The 22,875-nt window shown below is 29.3% G+C and overlaps 1 protein-coding gene across 3 annotated transcripts in view; it reads left to right on the plus strand.

Annotated features, from left to right (window-relative positions):
• The window catches only part of LOC143245150 (uncharacterized), a 43,010-nt gene extending 22,170 nt beyond the window's left edge, over positions 1-20,840 (plus strand). For 2 of the 3 annotated variants that reach the window (XM_076491138.1, XM_076491156.1), the window contains 7 exons: positions 1,661-1,842; positions 5,682-5,819; positions 7,663-7,748; positions 9,454-9,655; positions 11,450-11,571; positions 14,260-14,404; positions 14,751-20,840. In XM_076491138.1, coding sequence (XP_076347253.1) covers positions 1,661-1,842; positions 5,682-5,819; positions 7,663-7,748; positions 9,454-9,655; positions 11,450-11,571; positions 14,260-14,404; positions 14,751-14,848 — 973 coding nt within the window. In that variant the 3' untranslated portion in view covers positions 14,849-20,840. The remainder of the gene's footprint in view (positions 1-1,660; positions 1,843-5,681; positions 5,820-7,662; positions 7,749-9,453; positions 9,656-11,449; positions 11,572-14,259; positions 14,405-14,750) is intronic. The other variant, XM_076491147.1, reaches the window with a different exon arrangement.
• Positions 20,841-22,875: the final 2,035 nt, after the last annotated feature.

The following is a 22,875-nucleotide window of genomic DNA, read 5'->3' on the forward strand; positions in this document are numbered from 1 at the left end:
AATACAAATTTAATGGTCTTTTTATATTTAAAAAAGTGTATATATAGTTTCTCATGTGGTCTGTGATTGCCTAGCCATCCTTTGCAACTCAATCTTTCTTCTTTACAACTTGTACTGTTGAGCAATAGTACACAACAATTTTCGTCAGTTTGAGCATAAACTTAAATGATGTAGTTCCGTGAAGATCTGTGCTTTTCTTATAGCAAAGCCACATTGGGCTATCTGAGTCCACAGAGGGGAATCAAAGCCCCTGATCTTAGTATTGTAAGGCTTGCAGCTGTACCAGTGGGAGATCCATGAGGATCTGGAACATTGTTCTTAAGTGCAATTAATTTCAGTGTAAAGTTTTTGAATAAAAAAATGTAGTAAGGGCTAAAAGTAAAATGATTCAAAGCCTAAGAAGGGAAGATTAGAAGTGGGGTATGAAAATGATAATAGTATAAAGAGAATACAGAGGACTGTGATCAAAGTAGTTATCTGTCCATTAGAATGGAGACAAATGAGAATGAAAACGAGGTAGGAAAGGACAAAGAATCATGAAAACAAGAATTATAGAAAAAGTGGATAAAAGAAATGGAAGAACTTAGAATGATAAAGATAATTTTCAGTTTGAGGGATGGAAGACTGAGGACAGAAAGTTAATTTCAGAGAAGAAAGAATTAGTACATATAATAAGAAATGGATAATTTAAATATATAAAATAATGAAAGGAGAAAAAACAAACTTTGGTTAAAATAGACAATAAGTTAGTGTCAACAGTAAAAATACATGATTTTTGAAAAAGGGAAAACATGTGGGATGAAGAAATAAAGTGAAGAAACTCCAATGTAAAAAGAAAACTATGAAAAAGTACAAATAGACTTCTGAAAGTGAAAATTTGTGATAAATGAAACAAGCAAAAAGTAGAAGATTAGAAACTTGTAAACATACTTCAGAGACTAAGGTATAATATATTAGGTTTTTAAAAATATTTTACGGTTTTGTAAATGAAGTTGTGTACTTTAACAAAAATAACTTGGTTTGTTTATCTTTCATAAAAATCTTCAACAAATTCTCTCAAAATATAAACAAGTTAAATTCATAGACTAGTAGATTGATGAAAGTGTGTATATGTAAGAAAGTAGCAAGTAACAGACAAAATATATGGATGTGTGGTGTTTGTGATGAATTGAAAATGGTTATAAAATAGTTCTTAATCTTGTGTAGAAATACAAAAAATTAATTCTTCTTTCTTAGTGAAGTTAAATAGCAATTAATGGGACTGGGAACCTACATCTGCTGCTCCAGAAAAATGTATTGATAAAGACTTACTGGCATAATAAAAAGCTAAGAATCAACTGAATTTGAATAAATACAATATACCATAAATATTTTTTATTGTTTACAATAAACAATACAAGCTAAATGCTCATTGTTCCTTCCAATACTCATAACTTGAAGCAACTAGTTTTCATTTATTTATAACAACTTGGGGTGTACTAAATGAGTTGCTATTAAAATTGGTGATAGTAAGAACTAGAACCCATTATAACACATGTATATTTAGTATTCAAATATTCTCTTATTTTTAATATAGAACTATAAAACCTTTTACTTTATTGCTAAAATTATTAAATGTTGGACATTTTATGTTGGTCTCTTTTTCTAATTCTTTCAACAGAGCAGTGAAAGACTGTAGTTATGTCATTCATATAGCATCACCAGTTCCAAGTTCACCACCTATTAATGACAATGACATCTTGCAACCCATTGTTGAAGGGACCAAGAGAGTCCTTCAGGCTTGTACTGATGCTGGTACAATTAAACGGGTTGTGCTTACAAGTTCAACATTTGCTGTTCATGGTACGTTAGCTACTTTCGCTGGTATGGGAGTTTTATTGAACATTTATTACTCTAATACATTATGAAAAATGCTAAAAGTATAGAATAAAATTGCTGACAAAATAATTTTGTTATAAAGACAAATTATGTAACATGCACAAATGAGTCTATAGCATCTTAGTAGGAAACTTAAGATTGCCAATACTTTCATAAAATAATTTCAAGTAAGTTTTTTTTTTTATAGTAAATTGTATTTGGAACTGATTTGCATGCTTTCATGGCCCAAGATAAATGTCTAAATTCTTATCAGTTTCCTTTCAGAATTCAAAAAATAATTGATTTAAATAAACAAGGTATTTTTCAAATTCTAAGTATATAGCAAGGGTAAAGAAAAAAAATTAATCTTTGAAACTTCAAAATGGAAAAATCTGAAATGTAGAAATTTCAATGTTATTGAAGAATACATAAATTAGTATTAATTATCCTTCAAATATATCTAAAAGTAGTCTGCAAGATAGCTTAAACTTTTATCTAAGATCTCATCTCACTAATACACAACCAAAACAAACAGGTAGCAACTCTTATAGAATTCACTACCACCAAAATTAACTACATTCAATGACAAAAACTACCGAAAAATAAATGGCTTAAGTATGGGAAATCCCATGCCACCAGTTCTAGCCAAATTTTCATGACACAAATTGAAGCTCAAGTGATGAATTCAGCCTTACACCCACCACTATACTACTACAGATATGTTAACGGTACAATTACTGGCTTCACATCTACACAACACAACTTAGTTTTTCAACCATGTTAACTCCATAATTCTCAACATTAATTTCACCTGTGAACAGGAAATAACTAACCAAATCGTGTTTCTCAACCTCAAGATTACAAGAACTGATATACAAAACAGAAATCCACATGAAACTAAACAAAAACAACATATCAAGAAACCAAGTAAACACAGCCACAAAACTATGTTCACATGATAGCAGTAACGATGAAATCAATAAAATAAAACAAGACTTTAACAAATTTCCTCAAAACATGGAAAAAATTATATGCACACACTTAGACCAACAACAAACAATAAATCCCAAGATACAACAAACTACAAAACCTTATACTGCATACCATACGCTCCCGACATCAGCAAAAAATAACCAACATTTAGAAAAACTTTTATAATAAAACACAACATTCTAGTAAATACCAAATTTATTCAAAAACCAGGTACAGAAATAAAGTCCATACTATGTAAAAACTACACTGACAAACACAACACCAACATAATTTATAAAATACAATGGAACAATTGCCATGACTTCTATATTGGAGAAACAAGCAGAAAAATGGAAACTAGATGCAAAGAACACTAAAAAACACCTTCACACGTTTTCAAACACTACTAATCAAATAAGTTCAACATAACCATAGAAAACTCCCAGATACTAAGTTGGGAATCAAATATAAACAAACACAAAATCAAAGAAATCCTACTTGTATAACAACCAACATTTAAACCAATATAAAGGAACACCTTTATACATATATTAATTAACCTAACATCCAACTGCAGTGCCCCCTACAATCCTATACCTGTTTACACTCTTGTCTCTAAGACGTGCCTGGCAATGGTCAATTGCAAACTCTTAACCTGAAGATGACCTAGGAAGTTCAGAATGTTCTCTGCTTATGAATAAGTGTTAATATCCATACCAGTCATTTTGAGATGCACTTATTTCAAGTGGGTTTCTTGTTATCAAGAAGTAATTTTGAATTGATGCAGGTACAACTCACTTAATTGCAAAATAGCTTACTTCTGTATTTACATATACTCTTCTCACCACTAAACTTGTAAAGTGTCTTCAAATATATATATGAAGACTGATATATATATATGTATATATATATATATATATATATAACTAACACACAATTAGTTACCAACTAATTACAAGATTTCATAATTAAATGGTATAATTTATATATATATTTAAAAATCCAATTTGAAAACACTGATGTTAACTGGCTTGAACATCTGAATTTCTCGGTAACTGTCTATCACAATTATCTTCTGAGGTTCATAGTATACCAACTGTAGCAAACCAATAATATATACTGTCTTTTGGCACATCATGTTAGTTATGGGCATGAGGAGAATTTCTAGAGATTGTAGCCTGCAAAACACTGCTGATATGTTAGCATTTATCTACACACATGTAGAAGATTCTTAAGTATAAGAAACAACAATAGAACTTTAATGAATAAGCAGGAATTTCACAATAAAGATTAAATATTATAAGTTACGTACATTTCTAAATATAAATTTAAACAATGGTATTAAAATAGCTATGTAATAGTAATGCTGTCTAAGTGCCTTAACTAGACTGTAGTGAGTTGCACAAATATTTATAAATTAATAAGTAAACAAAGGAAAATGATCAGGCTTTGAAGTACTTAATTTTTAAAATTGCAACTTTGGGATATATTTTAAACAAATAATAAGCCCTGATATGTAAATCAGGGCTGTATACAGAATGTTTGAAGGATAGGGGATGTAATTTGTCAGATTAAAAACCAATACATTTTGAAGCACAATCCACACTAAAACACAAATTATGAGAGAGAGTTAAGAGATTAAATCTGAAAACTTTTTGTGAAACATAGCTTAAACAATTGCATGGCTATTCACATAAAATCCAGAAACATCCAATGAAAACTCCATAAATCATTCTTTCTATACTGCATGGGAAGAAGACTTAGCATAAATATGAATGTTATTAAAGTACTGCTCTATCTAAATTTTTGTACACGAAGTTAGTGGCAGTAATATTTTTTGTTTCAAAACTTGGAATTTGGTTGGACTCAAATCAACTGCACATGTGCATGGAAACCTCAAACAATGTTGACCTCCAAAAAGAAAAACTGGTTTTTAAGTCCACAGATGATTGCTAATTAAGGGGGAGAGATAGTTGTCATTATCTCTTAAAAATCCATATTCATTAACAATAAGTACTTAGTGTACCTTAATCTCAGAGTTGTAACAGTGACATAAAACTAGAAAACCCTAGATAACTGTTATAATGAACAAAAACTAGTTATCAGGTCTTTCAAAACAAGAGTGAGTAAATTGCGCATCTTTCAAACTTCAAAGAAAATTTCTTTAAACAAGTTTTATGATAATCTTTAACTTCATTAGTGAATAATTATACTTATTTATACACCTTCTACCTACTTTTAGAATATTTTAAAGTTTTAATAATTCAAAATGTGCAGATATCATTATTCCATCCAAAATCTTAAGTCTCTGGGACATATTTTCAATTAAGTAATATTGTTCAACATGTGTAGAAACCTCAGTATAAAATAGTATAATTTTAGCAATTGCTAAACCTATGTTAATTTTAGGTAAGTATAACTTTAGTGTCATATTCAAAACTTTTAAAAATTGTTTGTTAGCACATGTTTGTTATTCACTTCTAGGTTTGGAAAAATGTTCAAGGTAAATCATTGTTTAGATTTTAGTTTAAAAGGATAATTATTAAATCCTAAAAACACTTTTGGAAAGGTAAAAGTAAACAAGGCATAGATTTTTTTTGTTTGCCTTTAGACATAAACTAAATGTCTTTAAAAAAAACAAAAAACTGCATTATTAGTTGTTTTTGAAGAAAACTGTCAATTTCATCTATGTAGTTAAGAAATTTTAACTAAAACATTGAAGTCTTTTTTTTTTTTTCCTGAATGGTCTGCTTATTGAAGTGTATTATTTTTATTTATAATTAAGTAACCCAGTGTTAATTTTTATTTGATAACATTTATTGAAGATATTCTGATTTTAATATTTTCTGCAGGTGAAACTACTGTAGAAGAAGAGAAGGTGTACAGTGAATCTGATTGGACTGATACTGATTCAACTTCTCTTGATTGTTACAGTAAAAGTAAAACATTAGGGGAAAAAGGAGCATGGGACTTTATTAAGGAGCTTCCAGGTTGGGTGAACTGAAGACGTTTAATTAAAAATTCTATTTGAATATTTGTAACATTCTTCCTATCAAGCACCTACTAGTTTAATAGACATCTACCATGCAATTTGTTTTCTAAACAGTATGGACACTTTATTTTAAGGGTAAATTTTAAACTCTTCAATCAACCTGTAAATAAAACTTGCAATGCTTCCTTTGCTGGAACTTAAAGGCAGTTCTTGCTCACTTGCGTTAATCTTCTAATAGTTAGAAACATTGAAATCAGATTTTGTTTAATAAAATTTGAAAATACACAAACGTTGTTAACTTTATAAAAGTAATATACAAAACTAATCTGATATTCAGTTTATAATACCAGTTCTTAAACAATAAAATGACACTGATACAAGATTATAAAAAAAAAAAAAAATTCACCTTTTACTCAAATATTTGCCAATCATTGAATATAACTTATATTAAAGCACTTTTGCTTTATTGATTTTACTCCAATATTTGTACTGCTATTTTCATCACCAAGTTAAATTAAATCTGTATTATTCTTCCAGCTTTTTCACATCTACCCTCGTGGGAGAATGCTAAAATTTCAGTTTCAATTCCTTATGCACAGTAGATAACCAAATGTGACTTTAGTCTAAAACAAATATTCAAACATTTTGAAAGAAATTCCTCTTACTTAACACTCCTACGAAAAGTGGGGCCTAATAGGCCCCAGAGCAACTGAAAGGTTATTAATATTAGGCTAATAATTTTGTATTTAAATAAAATTGCCATTTAAATCCATTAATGAATGGATTAACGAGATTCCCACTGTTCCTATCTACTATCTAGCGAAACCACAGCCAGGGGAATGGGCTTGGAGAAATCAGGACTAGAAACGTCTTTTAGGTAGGAGTGTTAACCAAAGTTTACATAGTAATATTCTAAATGGGATTTCTCAGTTTCAGTTGCTTTCTTTTAATGAACAAAAAGTTATCACAGTATGAATAGTTATTTCTGATCGTAGAATGTAAGTATTTGCATGGTAAAATGTTTGTGTATAAAAATATCAGTAATGAAGAACTTATTGAATTAAACAGTGATTTATCACTTTAAAGTACAAATAATAGATAATTTTCCAATTTCTTTCAAAATGTCTTTTTTTTTTTTTAACAATTTAATTTTCTAAAGCCTGAAGTGTATGCACTTGCATAAGAGTATGTGCATTTGTAAGTTGTTTTAAAAATAAAAGTATGATGAACATTGAATTTTGTTTTACTGATAACCTTATTTCACCTTCTAATGTAATTGTTAGGGATTATTTAGCTTTCTGTGATACTGTGGGATTTGAACTCAAAGCAATAGAATCAGAAATTGTTTTTGGAAATATCTGGGTTTAAACCCTAGAACCATAAATACTTTCTTTTATTTGAAATGGTGCTGGATTAATTAATTTCAGATATTACATTTAAGACCATATGTCAAGGTAAGTGTGGAATAATAAATATTAATTGCACAACTCTTGTATACTTGACAAAATTTATAAAATTCAAAATATAATCCCTGAAAAGGTAGAAATATCTCCTTCACCAACAACATCCCATACTCCCTTTAATACTTTGTATCTAGAAATATGAATAAATGCATACTTTTATTTGTTTTATCTTAGGTAAAAATGTTATGACTGTTAAGTTAGCAGCTGATAGTCATATTTGACTTTTTCATGGCTATGCAAATTAATTAAAAACAAAAGATTCATTATCACAAATTATATTAAGCCTTTAATTTTTAAGAATCTAGTTCTCCTTTTATAAAACCATCTTTAGCTTATAACTACCCAAAATATTTTGACATATGTACATTTTTTTCACAGATGACAAGAAGTTTGACTTGACTGTGATTAACCCAGGTCTAATCTTAGGTCCTGTGTTGTCCTCTACAGTTAATAGCAGTAATGAGGTAATATTTTTTTTATTTGGTTTTGTTTTATCCATTTATCACTAACTTCTAACAAAAACATTTTTTGTCTGAATTTTTTATTGTTACTATTTCCACGTAGCACTCTTAGGCTTTTGGATGTACATACAAACGTTTTAACATCATAATTGGAAATATTCAGTAACATATCTATTTTCTTTTAAATTCATTCTAAAATAATTAACCAAAAATGTTATTGAATATTTTATGCTTCATTTAAAATATTTGTCGAATCATTCATGTTAAGTATTTTATCCTGTTAAATGCATAAATGAAGATAGTTATGAAATATCTTTATCGGGAAAAATTAGAACAGTTTCCAAAGGGTGAGACGAGAATTTGTTTCATATCTTAATTTTATTTATTAAGAAAACATGCTTTTTATTACTAAATTAGTTATACACTTTACCTATAGACAGGGGTGTAGATCCTGGGGAAGATGGAGGGTATACATCCCCTCTTCATTTTAGGTGGGGGGTATGGTGCATACAATCATTCCCCCACCCCTACAGTTTGGTCTGTTGAAGTGTTTTATTGCATCACATTTTTATTGTGTGTTTGTTCTTGTGATTCTTATGTTCTTACCAATAGAATTACATAACTAAGCCTAGATGTAGGCTTTTTCAGTAGCCAAAATGTACATCTTTAATATAAGTGTGCTTCTAAGCTTTTCGATCTAAGTGATTAGTTCATAAGTATCATTCAGTAGGTCTAAGTGTACATGCAAGTATCGTGGCAACAAGATTACTCTGTGACTGCATGTTTACAGCTTTCAGGTTTACATAATCAGAGATTACCAATTTGCAAATTGAACAGTCCACATAAGTGGTTGCAAAAATCATCCTCCCCATTGGGTGTAAAAAAATCTATGCTATTAAGTTTATTTGGATTGTAATCCTGATATTTCTGAAACAAAAAAAAAAAAACAACTGAATATTAATTTCAAATTCATGTGGAACCACAATTTTGAAACCAGCTTTCAGTAATGCTGGCTGATAAAACATTTGTTCCATTTTTCTGTACAAGAATGTGTAATATGTTGTATGCAGTGGTCAAACTTCTTGTATTTGCAGCAAGCACTCAAATACCTTGTGGTAAAGTTGCAAGCTACTAGTTTTGTACTAAATATTTGAAATGGAAAGTTGAAACATAAGAATGAACAAAAGTGAGGCCCCTTCAAATCTCCACTCAGTAGTCTTAGGAGTAGGTAACTTTGGATACTATATCTATTAATTTTCACTCAAAAATGCTTGGCAGTGTTAGTTTTTCTGAAAATTAGATAATTGATTTTAAACTTTTTATTTGTTAGTAAACTTGTAGAGCATAAAGTGGTTATCTTTATCTTTTTAAGTTTAGTTGTGAACCAGTTTTTAATTTACAAATGTTTTTTACTTTTTGTTTATAATCCTATTGTTTTATGTATGTTTTAATTAGTGCTTTTAAAAGAACTTGTTACCTTTTTGATTTATGAGCACTTCATTTTTGTTTTGGGAATGATCAAACCTCTTACTTAATTAGCTGTTTATTTTGTATTTTACAGTGCATATGACTAAAGAGTGGTATTTCCCATAAAATTAGTAGCTTTAGTTAAGCAAGAAAGTTGCAATGAAGGTATAACCAAAAACATTTGAGAAAGATGTATCATAAAACAAAACCAGAAACAAACAGCAAAACTGTTTTCTTTTAGATTATAAAAAAGCTCCTAGAAAGGGGAATACCAATGGTCCCAAGAATAAACTTGAGTATTTGTGATGTCCGTGATGTTGCTCAAGCTCATCTGAAAGCAATGACCACACCTTCAGCCGGTGGACAGCGACACATCATTTCCACCCAGAATGTCTGGTTGAAAGATATAGCTTTGATATTATGCAAAGAATTTAAACCTCAAGGTAGAGTAGTATCTTGAAATACTTAATAAGCTGCTTCTGGAAGGCAAGTATACTGTCCCACAGTTAAGCCCAACCACTAAACTGCATAGGGCTAAATTTGTTTCTTTTGCCATTTCTGGTGTGCATATATTTGGTGGTATTTGAGCAGACTGATGTACTTTCAGTGAGTTAAAGTACACTTAATGTTTTAATTGTCTTCCAGAGCTGTTAATTTTAAAATCCTTTTTATATAAAATGTTTAAATTGGTTTGGAAAGGTGCTGGTGTGCATATATTTGGTGGTATTTGAGCAGACTGGTGTTTGATCTCATGCTATAATTTTAAAGACACTAAACCCAAACATGTATTTCATACAACATCAAATAAGTATCGGCAGAGTGATTGATATATAAATTTTGTGACTGTGGCAATAGAGAACCAGTTCTTTGTAATATGAAAACATTGTATTATCACACAGATAAAAAAAAAAAAATCTTAGAAAATAGAATATTTTCATGTATATACTGTTCTTGCATGAGGTGGAAGTGTGGAGCTCTAGCTGCTCAGTGGCTGGTCCTATTGATCCATGTCTTAATCTGATCCTAATTATACATCATTATATCATTTGGGGACTACCCAAAAAATTCTTTCAAATTTTTGCTGAAAAATTAGTCTTACTGCAGGTTTTCGTTTGCCTGTTTAAAATGCCTCTGTAGAACATGGACATGTTTATTACTCTAATCAGTATTATTAAAAAACTAATTTAATAGCATGTCAGTGTTCCACCATAAACTTAGTAGTACAAATATATGAAGTGTAGTGGTATTTAATAGTAAGAATCATGATGAAACAAAATGGTGACTGCAGAACTCGCACATTTAAAACCACCTTTTCAAATGTAAAAATATTAACAATAAATATTAGCTAAAACAAACAAACACTTATTTTTACTTAAAGCTGCATGAATCCCTCAATGTCTGTATGAAAATTTCACTATTTCAGTGAATTTTCATTTGAGTGATTTTTCTAGACAAACTTTGAGGAAAAACAATGAACCTTATTCCTGTAATTGTTTAAGAGAACTGTTTAGGGTCTCATTTTTGAAAATTGGTGAAATAAGACTTTTCAGGCTTATTGTAGAAACAAGATTTCAGATGTATTCAGATTTTCACTAATGCATGGAAAGATACTGCACTTTATAAACTGTAAGACAAAGATTTTTTTACTATGCATAATATTCATGATATGTTATGATATTAAGTCAAATGAAATCAAATTCATATGGATTTTACAAAATTAAATTATGTCATCCACAGAAGGTAATGTTAATGCTAAATCTCTGATTTGGCTTAAAATTACTAGTATAAGAGGAAGACTTATTCTTGCTAGTGTGAAAAATAATTTAAAGCTATAATGAATAATTTCAGTATTAGTAACTAGTAAGAGTTAAATTTCTACTGTGGTTTTAATGTCTTGTAATTTGAATTACAACATTTACATTTTGCCTTGAGGATTCAGTTCTTTACTTACCTAAAATTTTAACTACCAACAACTCAACTGTTTATTATAAATCATTAATGTATTTCTTTCAAGTCTTATTATTGTTTTCTTGTATCAAATTTACAAGTCTTTACTCAGTTAATTTCATATGCTTTGCCAGTTTTTTATTTCAAAATTAAGTTTCTTGAATTTCTTTTAAAACAAATATTCATGTCAAGAATAAAATAACTTCTGATAATTTCCATTTTTGATCTTACAAGAAATGTGATTTTATATTTGCTAGGAATAAAATTCTAAAATTGCTTTCCTATACTAGGTTACAGAATCCCCACAATGAATGCACCATACTTTGCTCTATGGTTGAACAGTTTTATTGATAAATCCATCAGACCAGTCTTACCACGAATAGGAAAAGAATACAAGTTTGATAACACCAGAGTAAGTTGTCTCAAATTTTGTCAACTTGTCAAGTATTTCTAGAAAGTATTTATTTTAAGTAATATTTTCTGAGCTTAACTGGGAGGCTCTTGACAATTTGTTGCTATAATATGCTGAAATACTAAAGTATAAATTAAGTAACTTAAAGGATAAAACTCTAAACACCTTCAATTTAAAAGATAGTTAAGGACTAATGAAGTTTTTCATCTAAAAATTTGTTTCACTATTTGTCTTTGCACCAAAACATACTAAAAACAAAACATTTTTGATGTTTAAATACAACTGTAGCTGTAAAATACAGCACCAAATGTATCATGATTCTGTAATAGTAAGAACCAGAATAACTCTTCAAACTAATGAACTACATATTACAATGGTATGTAATTAGATTTGAATATTTTGTAAGGTTGTTAATAAATGTTTTTGAATAACTTGCAACACCTTTTACTTGCATATAAGATAATCATGATGAGTTAAATAGCTTGAATATCCATTTATTCTTCAACTGCTTGAGGTATTTGATGGTAGAATGAATTTATTATGGAAGCACTTTATGTATGTTTGACTTTTATCTTTTTTTCAAATAGCCTTCTTATGTATTAAGACTTCATATGTTGCTTACCACAGCTGGAGTATAACTTATTACAAGTCTCTTTCAGGTTCCCCATATCAATCAATGTTCCTTTTTATTTTTCCAATTTCATTACATATATGAACCTTATTGGTGCCAGCCTCCCTCTGATGGGGCTGAGTTAGGCTAAAATATTGATGGATCTACACTCTACATCTGTTTGATACACATACTATAGTGTTTAGGAAGTGAAAAAAATCTTAAGTCTGAGGGCTAAAGGAGCTGCTAAAACTCATTGTGGTATAGCTTCAGGCCCAGTAAGCCATCATTCTCTTACTATAAAATGCCAAACAATGTCAGTAATGTATTTCTGATACATTCTGTTATAACTTTGTGTCAACCATTGTTTCAAGTAACTTGCTGGTTTTGATATTTAGTATCATTTTCAATAACATATTTGAATCCCTGTAGGTCATTTTATCGAAAAGAAAGTATTGTTTGACTAAGCCTAGTGTGAAATGTTTAATCTTGGGTGCTTAGTTGTTTAACATAATGATTCTTTAGTATCATATCTGCAAGTGATAAAAAAAATTATATTAAATATTTTTATACTGATTTGGTGTTCAAAATAAAATTTTCAAATTATATTGTCCAGAGGACAAATATTTTGACATTAAAACACTAATCAAAGCTCTTATCTTTCTGGTATAATGCTTTCATATTTTAATAGAAAGTACTTTTTAACAGTACAAGATTTATCATAGAGCTTAACATTTGAGTGCCTTTTATTAACATATTAAAACCTACATATTCAAGTGATTCCTAACTTTTCAATAAAGTTCTCAATGATATAAATATTGAAGCCAAATTTTCTGACCATTTCATAAAACTATGTACAAAGTATTTTATGTATGGGAGACTGTTAGTAACCATATTTCTTTATTTGCAAATCATAACAATGAAGGATCTTAGAAATATAAAGATGATCAGTATAGTTTAACAGGTTTATAAAGTTTAAATATTTTATCTGTAGCAAGCTACATAGTTTCTCTCAAACTGCCATGTAAACGTGTTTCATTTACACTTTAGTAACACCTGTTTTACTTTATGGTGATTAGTAGCATTTCAAAATGAATGCAAATATGTGTACATTATCAGTTTGGTTCAGAGTGAATTTGATAACTACCTTTTTAAAGTATTCTAAACTTTGCATCTTTTAGACATGAAACAGGCTGTTTTAGATTTGTATATTTAAATGAAAGCAGATGCTTTAAAATGTCAAGTAAGTTAGTGAACAGTTTCTTTGTTATCACTTTGGTTAGTACTTTAAGTTATGCAAAAATCTGTAATTTGAAATAATTTTTCGAGATGTACTTAAAGTCGGACTTTTCCATGAAACTGATTTGAAGCCTGGCATGGCCAGGTGGGTTAAGGCATTTGACTTGTAATTTGAGGGTTGTGGGTTCGAATCCCCATCACACCAAACATGCTCACCCTTTCAGCTGTGGAGGCATTATAATGTGATAAATCCCACTATTCATTAGTAAAAGAGTAGCCCAAGAGTTGGCAGTGTGGGGTGATGACTAGCTGTCTTCCCTCTAGTCTTACACTGCTAAATTAAGGATGGCTAGTGCAGACAGCCCTCATGTAGCTTTACGCAAAATTCCAAACAAATCAAACCATAAAAAAAAAAATTATTTATTCTGTAAAGGTAAGAGAAATCTTAAAACTAAATGTGTGTAAATTTAGTGTTTGTTTTATTGTGTCAACACAAAGTTAAGTTTTTTGATGAGATGAATTTATTTTGTACAAAATCTTATTTGAAAAATTTGTTTACAAAATAAACACTAATGACAAAACGTTTCTGGGAAATAATTTATAAAATGACTTTCTTAAAGCACCAACAGAGATCACAGTAATAAAATGACATGAAAAGTGATTCGTTAGTTGTATAATGCATGTATATTAATTGGCTTCATGCTATATTAGTTTGTACATGTTTAGGTAATAAACAGTTACAGTAATTAATATTTTACCCATAATTTAATATTTACAATTTCTGTAATTGGGTATTAAGTTCATTCTTCTTAAAATTATAACGTATATGTATTTCTTAGATGAAAGAAGTTCTGGAGATAAACCCACTTGACTTAACCCAAACAATTGTTGATACTGCCTACAGTCTTATTGAAAATGGAATTGTGAGAAAGTCAAAGAAATATAAGCAGGGTAAAAAGGAAGAAGGGGATCAACCAGTTGAAGGTTAGTGTTTTAACTGAGGATTTAAAATACATCATTTCAGCCATTTAATAATTTTTTTAGTGTTATAGCCACCATTAAAATACTTAAACTTTGGTTGAATAAAGTATATCCTACATAAAGCAAGTATTTTTATAAAATGTATGCATGTCTTAGTTGAAAAGAAACGTGTGCCATTTCTTCATGTTGATTTTATGAAGAAAATATTGATCAAATAAGTATGTGCAAAAACATATTAGTATTATAAGTACTTAATGGTTTCTTAACTCATTTACCACTATCATCATGTAATTACAAAATCATAGATGCAAAACATGATTGTTTTATTTCCGTTTGGTTTTTACTCTAGAAGAAAAGAAAACAGAAGAAGAAATTAAAGAAGGAAAAACTGAAGATAAAGAGGAAAAGGTTGAGGATAGAAATGAAAGCAGCAACCTACTGAGCTAGAACCTGGAGATAAACCTGAGAAGGTTGGTGATGAACAAGCCAAATCAGAGATAGAAGCTACTGACAAATGAATAGCCCATCAATGGACTCTTGTCCTTTTAGTAATAATGGGAACAATAGTAAACCTATAACTTCATTCTAAGATGTGCTTTCAGGTTTTGTGCTTATTGTTCAGGTCTGTTGATAGTGCTTCATGAGGTTTTGCAGCACACCAGACTTTCTTGACACTTTCTAAACCTTTTTATATTGCTAAAGTTTCTAAGCCACCAGTCAAAGGTATACACTTTTTGGCATTTTATCTTTCGTGTTACTGTTTTCATGTTAGGCTAGTTAAGAGAAACTAAAATAATTGATAAGTGTTGGGTGAAAAATCTACTTAAATGTAATAACTGTCAATAGAAGGTGCATATGACTTATTCAACTAATAACTGTTTATGAAAACTTCAACTAGGTTTTTGCTTAACTAGTAAGGAAGATATTCTTCTGTTTTGTAAGGTTAACACTTTAATTAAATGAAACATTTATTCTTACTATTTGCATGCATAACTGTATCTAATGCTTGTACACTTTTATTGTACAGCTAGTATATGTAATAACCCTCCAACTTATGCAAATAAAATATTTATGGGTTTTTGCAATGAAACTTTTCAGCTGTTACATCTGTGCAAACTGCCAGGGTAAATACTATTCTCTCTAACAGCAAGGTTGTGGTAAAAGTAACATCAAACCTTTGATCCTTATAGTTCTAAAAAATGTTTGTTTTAGTAAAAAATAAACAAAATTTGTTGTATAAAAGTTTTGAATACAAACCTTTTTAAAGATTGTGTAAGTGTTCATTTGCTTAAATGTTAATGAACACTTAAGTTTTTAAAATCTTTACAAATATACATTGTGTAAACAGAACATATCAATACTTCTTGGTTTATACGTTTTCATAAGAAACACTAACCTGGAATTACTTTATATATTAATTAATTCAGCCATTTAGTATTAGAACTAAATTTGTATTTGATAAACCATAAACATATCTTCTTAAGATGCATTTTTATCACTTTAATTTGCATGTAAATATCTTTTTATAAAAGTTTTACTAGATCTTTAAATTAATTTCAAATAGGCCAAATCTCAACTTTTACACAATTATAATATGTATGTTTGTTTTATTTTGATACTTCAAAAACATTTTGTATATTTATTAGTATGAACTAGTGAGAAATTTTTGCAAGAATTACTACATTTCATGAGAGCATAGGGTAAGCAACTCTTCTGTTTAATTTGATAAAATTACCACAAATGCTATAAAATTGGTATATGCCATTCTCCTACCTTTAGTGTTTTCATGGGTAAGAAATGATCAGAAAATCCTGAAAATATTTTCAAAGTTATTTAATGTTTTTGTATTTGAATTAATGACAGATATATTCCAGAACTGTGTAGATGCTGTGTGATATTTTGATGTTCCTCTTTGATAAATTTTTAATACATAAAAATTAAACACCCATATTTCCAGAATTTAGTTTAGAATTACTTAATGCATACTGTAGAAGCTCAGAATATATTTTTGAATCTCAACAAAAACCTGAAATGTATTTAGTGTTCAAGTAAGTTTGATACAAGTCTTTCTACGATGTTAAAGTAGGTAAGTGGAAAATGTGTTTTTAATGGAATTTTTTTATGAACATCTGTCTAAAATTTGTATTTTGCTACCAAATATTACTAGTATATTGTAAAATCTTTGCTTTTTCTTGCATAATGTACAACACAATCTTTTTACTTGTACGAGATTTTGAAGTTAGATTATCAAGCTGTTTTAATGAGTCGTGTTAATAATTTAATGGTTTCTAATAAATAACTTAAACTTGAATATTTTGGATATTTCATAATCCATTCGAAAAATGAATTTTTACTAAAAAAAAAAAGTAAAATGCAGAAGTATTTGTTTTATCTATTTTGTGTATACATTGCATATTTTCAATTTCAAAATTACCATCTACTGATGAGTCACATTAAGTAACATTATTTATAAGATTATGCCTGTATAAAATAATGTAGACACTTAAGCTTCATTAATTTCCTCAACTTTACAGGCTATATTTTATTAGCACTGTTTTTTAGACCTGACTCATGCAGCTCACAATTCAGGTGAAAATTTTTCAATTCAATGTTTTTGTAATAAGTTTTTTATCAATGAGTAAACTCTCTTAAATTAACCAATTTTTATGTTCAAAGTTTTTCAAGTTGTAAGATTATTTCTTTTAATTATTTGTTAGTTGTGTTTTAATAAGTCATGAAGAACTTTCTTGTGTAGAATAGGTTTAAATACCTGTTGTTGTACTGTGTAATGGTTTATGCTTAATATCAGATGGTTTATTCAGTTTTTATGTTTGTGGTCTTGTCGTTATTGTCTGTCCTTTTGATACTAAAGTTTTGTCTGAATTATAGTTGAGGGTGAAGAATCCTTTAAAACTAGATTATCAAAAATTATTCATTTAATCTTTATACTGATATATCTCAACCTACATAAATTAGTAAATATTGTCATATTTAAATATGAGATGGAAATCATAAATTTTATCAGAGGATAATTTATTTAATTTTTTACTGGTTTTCATACTTGGAACTGATTGATGTTCAGTAAACATTACCATATTTCATTAAAGCATTTGCTGAATAAGCAGATGAAAGGTTATTATTCTGGTCAGCCAAGTTTCCACATCTTTTTTAAAAAAGACTCAAATTATGACTTAAAGCTGTATGAGAGAAACTACTGAATGTTATCTAGGAAAACACTTAATATTTTACATGCATGTACATCATAAGCAAAGATTGTTACTCACTTTTGTTGGATATCTTTGTGCAATAGCTCTATTTGTCATTTCTAATATTAGCAAACAAAGGAGTACTGTTTACTTTCTCAACTGATGTGAAGTTAACCACATTTCACCATTATCTTGATCTTGAATCTAACATGAAATATCTTACAAACTGTTTGAACTTGTGTTTGTTAGTAGTCCATTTTTCTAAGAGTATGGATAGATAATGCTTCATAGCTTTTAGAAGGAGTGGGTAGGGAAGAAAACAGTGGAAAGTGATAGTCAAGCTCACTATACAAATTGTTCATCTGTATTTAGATCCAGTGACTGTACTAGTTCAATATGGCTGAAGTAAATCTAATGCATTTCTAAATAACTTTAGAAAAAATGTTTCTATTTCTGTTAGAGCAAGTCCACATTAGGGTATTTACTCTGTCCACCATGAGGAATTGAACCCTGGATTATAGTGTTGTAAGTCCATAAACTTACAGCTGTTCCACCAGGGGAACTAGAGAACATAAGCATTATAAGCTGTTTATTTTGGAAGAGATTTTGTTTGTGTGGTACATCCAGCAGTTGGTAAGTTTAAACAGTAACTTTTCTGTGACCTCTGCATTTTATTTCCTTTTCTAAAGAAACTGAAGAACCCTTTGAAATGTTACAGGAACACATCTCGTACTATTACAGCACCTCTTACAATTTACCTAACTGAAACAATGCAAGTAGGGTTAAGCATCCTAACTATGAGAACTGAAATGATGTAAAACAATTAATCAAACCATTTTTCATATTGTTAGGTGTTATAAAGTTTGCACTACAAACACCATTAAACATACAAGTGATAAAAGTAATATTTTAGGTTGGTTTTGAATGTCATGGCACTCATTAATAATGTTCTCTTATGCAGTAAAGTTGCAGATAGTTGAATCATGATCACTTTGTCCAAAGCAGTCAACAAGTATGACCATCCATGGTCCCTGCCAGTCAGTTAACTAAGTTGGTACTTAGTAGACACCATATTTCTCCAAGTAGAGAATATTTTACTTGTTAACTGACACTTTAGATCTAAATATCTTTCTCTGTTAGTGAATTTCTACATGAGGCTCAAGATGAACTTGACATATCAGTTTCTTTTGTGCATCCAAATATTTAGATTGTGTTGTGCAACTAGGTAGTCCTCAAAGTAGCAATTTGGTATAGTTAGTGAGAGATGCAAGTCCATTCAACTTTGTCATGCTTGGAATGCGTTAGAAGTCTGTACTTATGTGGTGGTGGCTGATTATTATTAGTTTCTCAAACATTATTACTAAAGTAGTTATTGCTACTGAAGTAGAGACACAAGTAACATATTGGTACTTGGTTACTAAAATAACATAGCAAGTCACTAACCAGTTTTCATACTACTAGCTCTGAAACCACATTGGTGAATTGTTGGCTGAAAATAAAGGGTCAATATTAAGTTTTTTATTATTGGGAAATGGTTAATTTTTTTTCTAATCTCATTTTGCCATTTGATTTGATGATATAGTATACAAATTCATTTCCTGCTACTGAAGTGAATGAAACCTTGAGTGGATAACATAACTAACAATTGGCTTTTAAATTGATTATATAATATAAACAAAACTTAAATATAATGAACTGTAATTGATAATATACCATTAGTGTCTGCTAATTACTAAAGTAGCACATAAGCTGACTGATCAACATCAAATAGTTTATATAATTGCATGGCTTCTAGAATTAATTTTCACTTGCATGTTTTAATATGTTAATTCTTTTTATAGCTACATTTTAGGGTTTAAGAATGTCTCTTAATTTTAACATTTTATCAGCCTTTTGAACCGAAATTCAAAAATGAATTAAACAAACATTAATCCTATCTGTTTTAAAAAATCTCCAAGGGATTGAAATACTACCATATTGTGCAAGTTTGGTACACATTATGGTGTTTTTAAGGTAATTGAATAAGGTTGAGGAAGAAAACTGAAATAAAACAAGAGGAAATAGAATGGACTTTCTGTTTACAAGTTGTGTTTCTTAGCAAAGCCACCTTGAACTATCTGCTCGGTCTACTGAGGGGAATTGAACCCTTGATTTTAACATTATAAATCCATAGACTTACTGCTTTTCCAGTGGGGGGACTACAAGTACAGATTAAATACTTCTAGATATAGAAGTCTAACTAATGAGTGTATCATATTGCTGTTGGAATATAGATGGAACTGATTTTACATGTAGTATTAATAAATTTAGTAAAGAAATACAGTTTAGTACAATAGTTGAGTTTGATCATGGTTACTGATTAAACTTTGACCAAATTGTTTTCATGTTACTTGTTGTATCCTAGTTGAGTTTTTCTTATTTCCTCATCATTAAACATGCTTCAATTTTAAATTTAAAAAAAATCAGTGTATTTTTTTTAAAGATTTGATGTCATATTTTTCTTCTAAGACTGCATGCTTTTATCACATGTGTATTACTATGAAACATCTAAAAGTCTCAATTAGAGGTTGCCAGTAATCTAAAATTATTTGACTGACATGTAAAAAAAATTTTAAATTTGATTAAAGTTGACTAACCCTAACCATTTTTCATGTAGTAAAATTTAAATGTTAATTATTGTTGGAATATGAATGGATACTTTTCTCTAACAATGGGAATGAGTAGTGTATACTAATTTTAAAATTGGTTATTAAGCTTGTTCATGGAGAAGCTAACTTTACATTTTTATTCTTGCAATGTTTACAAAACTAAAAACATTTAAATAGTACCTGTAAACATTCCTTTTGTCATATTTTAATTTGTGATTTAACAGTTGTAATTGTTTTAGTTATGCTTCTTAAATGTTAACCTGAAATAAATATCAAATGTTAAATAACAAAACTGTCACTAGCTGTTCAATCCTCACTGAACACACATGGGCATCAAATGCACAATATATGAGAGAACTATAGTTTGTGAAACATGCAAAATTGAATGCTAAAAATCAGTAGTTTTATTATATTAAAGAACCAGTGAATATTTGGAATAAAGAAAAAATGCTGCCATGTATATTTTTATGCTACTGTATATTCTACTTAAATTTTGTTCTTTGTGGCTTAGAACATAAACTACACTGATGTTACTTGTGTCATTGTAAACTCTTGCTTCATGTAATAAAAAATACTGTCTGTAAAGTATCATTGTTTTCCTTTCTGAAAAACTCACTGACTTTGTTTCTTGCATATAGAGTAAGAGCTGTATATATTCTTTGTATAATCCTATTACATTTTTTTTTAAATATAGTTCTGTTTCTACAGTAATTTAAACAGTTCATAATTCTATTAGTGTTGACAGTTGATAAGTTGTTTTATTCCATGTACAATTACAAACAGCTCTTTTGTATGTTTAGTCCTTTAAGTATTCCATATAAAATCAGACTGTCATTCACTTTGGCTATTCTGTTTTTATAGTTTAATATAATTCTAGCACAGAGGTGTAAATGGCCTTGGGTATGCTATGTTTCTTTCCTGTTTGAAAGACCTTAACAACCATAAAATATTCTTACTCTTTCTGCAAATTATTACCACACTTTATTTTATAGTAAAGGTCAATATATAATCAATCATTCTGGTTTTGTGGACTGTTGCTTCTAACTACTGTGTGTAAATACTTGCTTCTAAACAGGAAGTGTTCTGTTCCTGGAGATGGCATGAGTGTATTAGTTTGTAAAATAGTTATACTAACTTTAGCTGTATTTTTTTTTTAATTCTGCAAATCACCTATACAGTAACTCTTCTCTAAACATTTCTAAGAATGCAGTGGCTTTCCTGAGGTAAGAAGTCCATGACCTGACATAATATTCCAAAAGTGGCTTAACCAGTGACCTATACATTAAGTAAATTATATTTTTGACTTGTATTCAATGTTTTGGTAGATACAATCTAATATCCTATTTGCCATACAACTAGCAACAGCACCTTGCTTGAATGGCTTAAGACTGCTTAAAACCATTACACCAGGATCATTTTCTTTCATTACACTTAATGTTATTTCTATCCAATTTATGATTCAAATTATGGTAACCTGCATGCACTATTTTACATTTATTATAATTAAAACCCATTTGCTATTTATTTGCTTAACTCAAATGACTGAATTCTCTAGTAAAGCAGCAGAATCCTCTTTACAGCTAGCAACAGTGGATACCTTAATATCATTTGCAAATTTAAGTAATTTATTGATTATTCCTTCACCTGTCATTAATGTAAGTAAAAAAAACCAAAGGTTGTACAACTAAGTCCTGAAGTGTCTCATTTGTGACATTAATCCAGTTTGTCTGAACTTTATTTGTAACAACCATCTGCTTTGTTCCATTCACCCACTCCTATTCAATTTACTAATTTTATCCCAACCACAACTACAGATAATTTTTTTTACAAGTCTTTTTTATGTGGCACCTTGTCAAATGCTTTCTGCAAATCCAGATACACTATATTTACACCCTCACCTACATAGGCAATAACCTTTTCAAAGAATGTTAAAATATTTGGAAAGCAAGATTTTCCCATAGTGAAACCATGTTGACTATCCCATACAATTCTAAAATATGTTAAATTTCATTGCAGAGAATCTTTTTTAAGACTTTCCAAAACCTTTCCTAATAGGTCTATAATTACTGGGACAATTTTTCTCCCTTAAAAAACAAATACATTAGTAAATTTCCAATCCTCTGGTACCTGCCCACTATTCAACAACTGACAAAAACAGTAATGAGTGGCTTGCATATCCAATTTTTAATCTCCTTTTAAACCCTTAGAAATGTTACCTAGCCTAGGAGCCTTATTTTTAAACATTCCATTTTTTTTTCTTAACCAGCTCAAAATCAATGCAAATATCTTGTTTGAACTTATTTCCATTTAGTAACTGTTCAAGATGTTGGAACACAGTTTAAGTCTTTATTAGTAAAAAATGAAGAATCAAAACTTGATAATTCAGCCATCTCATAACCATCACATACTAGCCTTCTTTTATCATCTTGTAAGGGTTATATTCCCATTCAAACATTTTGTCTACCTTTAACGTATTTAAAGAAATCCTTACTATTAGGTTTTACACTTTCAGCCAACCTTTCCTCATACATCCTTTTTGATGTCCTAATTTCTTGTTTCATAAATTTTTTGAGATCCTATAATTTAAGTTACACGAGTTAATTTAAATTTCTACTTTTAC

The sequence above is a fragment of the Tachypleus tridentatus genome, chromosome 1, assembly GCF_004210375.1.
Source record: "Tachypleus tridentatus isolate NWPU-2018 chromosome 1, ASM421037v1, whole genome shotgun sequence".
Taxonomy (NCBI): domain Eukaryota; kingdom Metazoa; phylum Arthropoda; class Merostomata; order Xiphosura; family Limulidae; genus Tachypleus; species Tachypleus tridentatus.